At 62.4% G+C, this 4,537-nt stretch overlaps 1 protein-coding gene across 1 annotated transcript in view; it reads left to right on the forward strand.

Moving 5' to 3' along the window:
• The window catches only part of LOC113405848 (venom factor-like), a 5,205-nt gene extending 2,108 nt beyond the window's left edge, over positions 1-3,097 (forward strand). Inside the window, exons 6-11 of the mRNA XM_029914445.1 lie at positions 365-488; positions 763-848; positions 1,117-1,262; positions 1,404-1,616; positions 2,132-2,183; positions 2,943-3,097. Coding sequence (XP_029770305.1) covers positions 365-488; positions 763-848; positions 1,117-1,262; positions 1,404-1,616; positions 2,132-2,183; positions 2,943-3,097 — 776 coding nt within the window. The remainder of the gene's footprint in view (positions 1-364; positions 489-762; positions 849-1,116; positions 1,263-1,403; positions 1,617-2,131; positions 2,184-2,942) is intronic.
• Positions 3,098-4,537: the final 1,440 nt, after the last annotated feature.

The following is a 4,537-nucleotide window of genomic DNA, read 5'->3' on the forward strand; positions in this document are numbered from 1 at the left end:
CGGGGGGGGGGGGGGGGGGGGGGGCGGCGCGGGGGGGGGGGGGGGGGCCGCTGGCCTGTGGAGGGTGGTTGTTGGGGGAGGGAGCCACCTGAGGTAAGCGCCACCTGGCCAGAGCCTGCACCCCAACCCCCAGCCCAGTGAAAGTGAGCGAGGGTGGGGGAGAGCGAGAGATGGAGGGGGGCTGGAGTGAGTGGGGGCAGGGCAGGGGTGTTTGGTTTTGTGCAATTAGAAAGTTTGCAACCCTGGGGGGGGGGGGCAGCCCTAGGGGGGGGGGGGGTTGCGGGGGGGGGCCCGGCCTGTGGGGGACTCGGGGGGGTCCCTGCCGTCCAGCCCCCGCTGACCGACCCCCCCCAACGCCCTGCAGCCAACGAGGACGAGGAGTGCGAGGACGAGGACTGCGGTGGCCCCGCCGTGGTGAGAAGCCACTTCCCGGAGAGCTGGCTGTGGGAGAAGTTCAACCTGACCGAGGCAGACTCGCGCCAGCCGGGGTGAGGGGGGCCGGGCCTGGGGGGGCCGTAACCCGGAGCAGGGAGAACGTGGGGCGTCCCGCACGGCAGGGCACGGTGCAGCTTCCCCTGCCGCGGCCCCTGGGTGGGGATCTCTGGGTTCCCGGCTGCCCCCACGGCCTCCTGTGTCGTGTCAACTCCAGCCCAGGAGCTGCCCCAGGGCCTGGTCCAAAGCCCCCAGCCAGGATCCTGCTGCTGGCGCCAGGCCCCATGTTCAGTGAATGAGCCTGATTCGAACTCACCTCCCTCCCTGCAGCCTCGCCAAACACCTGCTCACCAAATACCTCCCCGACTCCATCACCACCTGGCACATCCTGGCCGTCAGCCTGAGGAAAGACAAAGGTAACCCAGCTTCTGGGGCTGCGGGTCGGGAGTGAGGGGCACCGGCAGAGCTGGGGGGGGCAGGGCTGGGCTAGCAGGGGCTGCGAGTCGGGAGTGAGGGGCACCGGCAGAGCGGGGGGGGCGGGGCTGGGCTAGCAGGGGCTGTGGGTCGGGAGTGAGGAGCACTGGCAGGGCTGGGCTAGGAGGGGGCTGCGTGTCGGGAGTGAGGGGCGCAGTGATGGCCCCAGTGTCCCTGGGGATACGGCCGGCTGACCCCCTGGCCCCCCAGGGCTCTGTGTCTCCGAGCCCTACGAGGTGGTGGTGAAGGTCCCGTTCTTCGTCGATCTGCGGCTGCCCTACTCCGTGGTGCGGAACGAGCAGGTGGAGCTGCGGGCCGTGGTGTACAACTACCACGAGGACGATGAAGAGCTGCAGGTGACCGGGGCTCCGAATCCTGGGGGGCCCCAGGGGGGGCTGGGCATGCTGGGGGGGGCTCTGGGGGCTGGGGGGCCCCGGGGGGGGGGCGCTGTCACTGCCCGCTGCTGCCCGGCTCAGCGGCGCCGGGTGCCCATACAGGTGCAGGTGGATTTCCCGTACCAGGAGCAGCTCTGCAGCCCGGCCCGGCAGGGGAAGAGCTTTCGGCAGAGGCTGCGGGTGCCCCGGGGCTCATCCCGGGCCGTGCGCATCGTCGTGGTGCCCCTGGAGCTGGGCCCCGTCATGGTGGAGGTTCGGGCCTTGGCCCATGGCCTGGGCTTCCGCGACATCGTCAGGAGGATGCTCAACGTCCAGGTAACGGCACCACCCGCCCCCCTTGCTGCCAAGGGGCTGGGGGCAGTGAGGAGTGGGGTCGGGTGGGGGAGCCGGGGGGGCTGGGTGGCTCTGGGGGGGTTGGAAGGGGCTGGAGGGAGTGGGGGCTGGGCAGGATCTGCGGAGGTCTGGGATTGGGTGGGGGAGCTGGGGGGGCTCGGTGGAAGGGGCTGGGGGCAGTGGGGGATGGGTGGCTCGGGGGGAGTGGGGGGATGGGGGATGGACGGCTCGGGGGCAGTGGGGGATGGGGGGCTCTGGGGGAGTGGGGGATGGGTTGCTCGGGGGCAGTGGGGGATGGGCGGCTCTGCGGAGGTCTGGGGTCGGGAGGGGGAGTTGGGGGAGTGGGGGATGGAAGGGGCTGGGGGCAGTGGGGGATGGGCGGCTCTGGGGCAGTGGGGAATGGGCGGCTCTGGGGGGAGTGGGGGATGGGGTCGGGATGGAAGGGCTCCCTCCCAAGCCCCGCCCCTCAGACTCATTCTCGGCTCCTCGCGTTGCAGGCGGGGGGTGAAATCCAGCGGCTCTCGCGGAGCATCGTCCTGAACCCCAAAGGTTTGTGCGGGAACTCACTACGCGCCCGGCCCCGCAGCCAGACTCTGCACCGTCCGCCCCAGGCAGGGGCCCGGGGCCCGAGGAGCTCCCCCATGAGGAGGAGAAATGGCTGATGCGAGGCGGGGGTCCCTAGTGCAATCCCCGTTCCTGAGCATGGCCAGAGCCCCGCTCCCCTGGATGCAGCAGGAACAAGCAGCTACAGGGAGTTTCCAAGGCTGCCTTTCCCGCCAGTCCTGTGCCCAGCAGAGCTCTGTCCATCAGCTTCCTCCCACACTCCCACAGCCATGGTCCCACTGCTGCCCTCTGTGCTGGGTCACAGACACCCTCAGTGCTCGGCCCTGGCAATTTACAGCCAGTGCCCAGGGCAGCCCCTCAGCCCATGCGGCTTAGCTTCTCACGAGCTGTGCTGCCAGGCCTAGCCTTGGGCGGTGGCTCCTTGTTGTCCAGCTCTCACTACATAATGGGATTTAATTGCTCCTTCCATTGAGGCAGAGAGGGGAGCTTAGCACACCCAGGTCTGCGATTGTCTGTAGATCCAAGAGCCGGTAACACCTTCCAGGCAACAGGGATCAGGCGCCTGGCGCGGATTCTCCTGGCCTAGACTGCCCCGCAACGGGCGTCTCCCTGCCCCACACCCTCCCCTGTGACATTCAGCTCCGCACCCCCCTGCAGCCCCGTGGCAGGAGCTTGTTTATAACCAATCTGAGCATCGGAGCACCACTCCTCCCTCACCCCGAATGCTCCGTCCTCCCCTGGCAGGTCAACTGCAGCAGGAGCTGGTCAGAAGCCAACACCTCGAAAACCTGGTGCCCGACACAGACGCCGAGGTCTTCATTAGCGTGCAAGGTACGTGGGGTGCCAGCCGGGCACGGCTCCGCAGGGGCGCCAGGCAGCAAGTGCGGCTCGGCCTTTGAGCAGCCGCTGGGCCCGTGAACGTCCCCCCAGGGCTACCCTCCCCCGTTTCCCTGCCCTCTAAGCTCCAGCTCCAGGGGCCTCCCTGGCCCCAGCGCATGTGGTGGGACAGATTCCACTCTCGCCTACGCTGCTGTAAATCACCCTGCTCTGCCCCGAGAAACACGCCCCTCCCAGAGCCAGGGTGTAACGATACTAGCTTTCGCAGGACACATCGGAGAGTGTCAATTCAGGACAAATTGCTGAGAGCAGGGCAGTTACAGCCTGTCACGTTATTGACTTGAGCTGGGACCGTATAGAACATGGTTGCAACCAAAGTCCTGTAGTAGCACCAAATCTTGTATAAAGGGGGTCAAATGAGGTGTCTAAGACGAGGTTATGGTTGGCTGGTTATGATTATGCTGTCTATATGTGTGTATCAATTTTGTAGTTGAAGTTATGAATATTGGCTCTATACTGTCTGTATTTCAAACTTATGCTATGCTTCTGGGTGACATCCCAGACCAGTTGGTGTCAGCTCTGCCTAGCCTGCTTGATGGCCCATTAAGGACCATCAGCTATACAACTGACCCACTGAGAGAAGGCAGATACGCCTTGTAACTCAGCAAAGTATGCAGGGACTGGCTGTGACGATGTGGTTCTGGCGGAACCCAACTGAGAGTGCCAACTCAGGACAAATTGCTCAAACAGGGCAGTTACAGCCCTAGGCTGGGGTTTTTCCCCCTCTAAGGCAAACCAAACCAGCCAGACTAAGAGGACTTCGGTCTCACCCCACTGGCTAACCGCAAGTCTCACAAGCAATCTCCTAGACACTCTAGTTTCCCAGTATCACCACCAGTGCCACTCGTTATGGGGACAAATGGTTATGAAAACCAATATCCCAATATATACAAAAAAGGTTCTCTCAATCCCAAAGGACCAAGCCCCAGACCCAGGTCAATATACAACTCAGATCTTTCCCACAAATCACGCTGTTGCCAATCCTTTAGAATCTAAAATCTAAAGGTTTATTCATAAAGGGAAAAAGATAGAGATGAGAGTTGGAATTGGTTAAATGGAATCAATTACATACAGTAATGGCAAAGTTCTTGGTTCAGGCTTGCAGCAGCGATAGAATAAACTGCAGGTTCAAATCAAGTCTCTGGAATACATCCCCCGCTGGGATGGGTCCTCAGTCCTTTGTTCAAAGCTTCAGCTTGTAGCAAAGTTTCTCCAGAGGTAAGAAGCAGGATTGAAGACCAAATGGAGATGAGGCATCAGCCTTATATAGTCTTTTCCAGGTGTAAGAACACCTCTTTGTTCTTACTGTGGAAAATTACAGCAAAATGGAGCTTGGAGTCACATGGGCCAGTCCCTGCATACTTTGCTGAGTCTGAAGGCATATTGGCCTTCTCTCAATGGGTCCATTGTATAGCTGATGGTCCTTAATGGGCCATCAAGCA

The sequence above is a fragment of the Terrapene carolina genome, unplaced genomic scaffold (genome assembly GCF_002925995.2).
Source record: "Terrapene carolina triunguis isolate 2854851 unplaced genomic scaffold, T_m_triunguis-2.0 Scaffold51263, whole genome shotgun sequence".
Taxonomy (NCBI): Eukaryota; Metazoa; Chordata; order Testudines; family Emydidae; genus Terrapene; species Terrapene triunguis.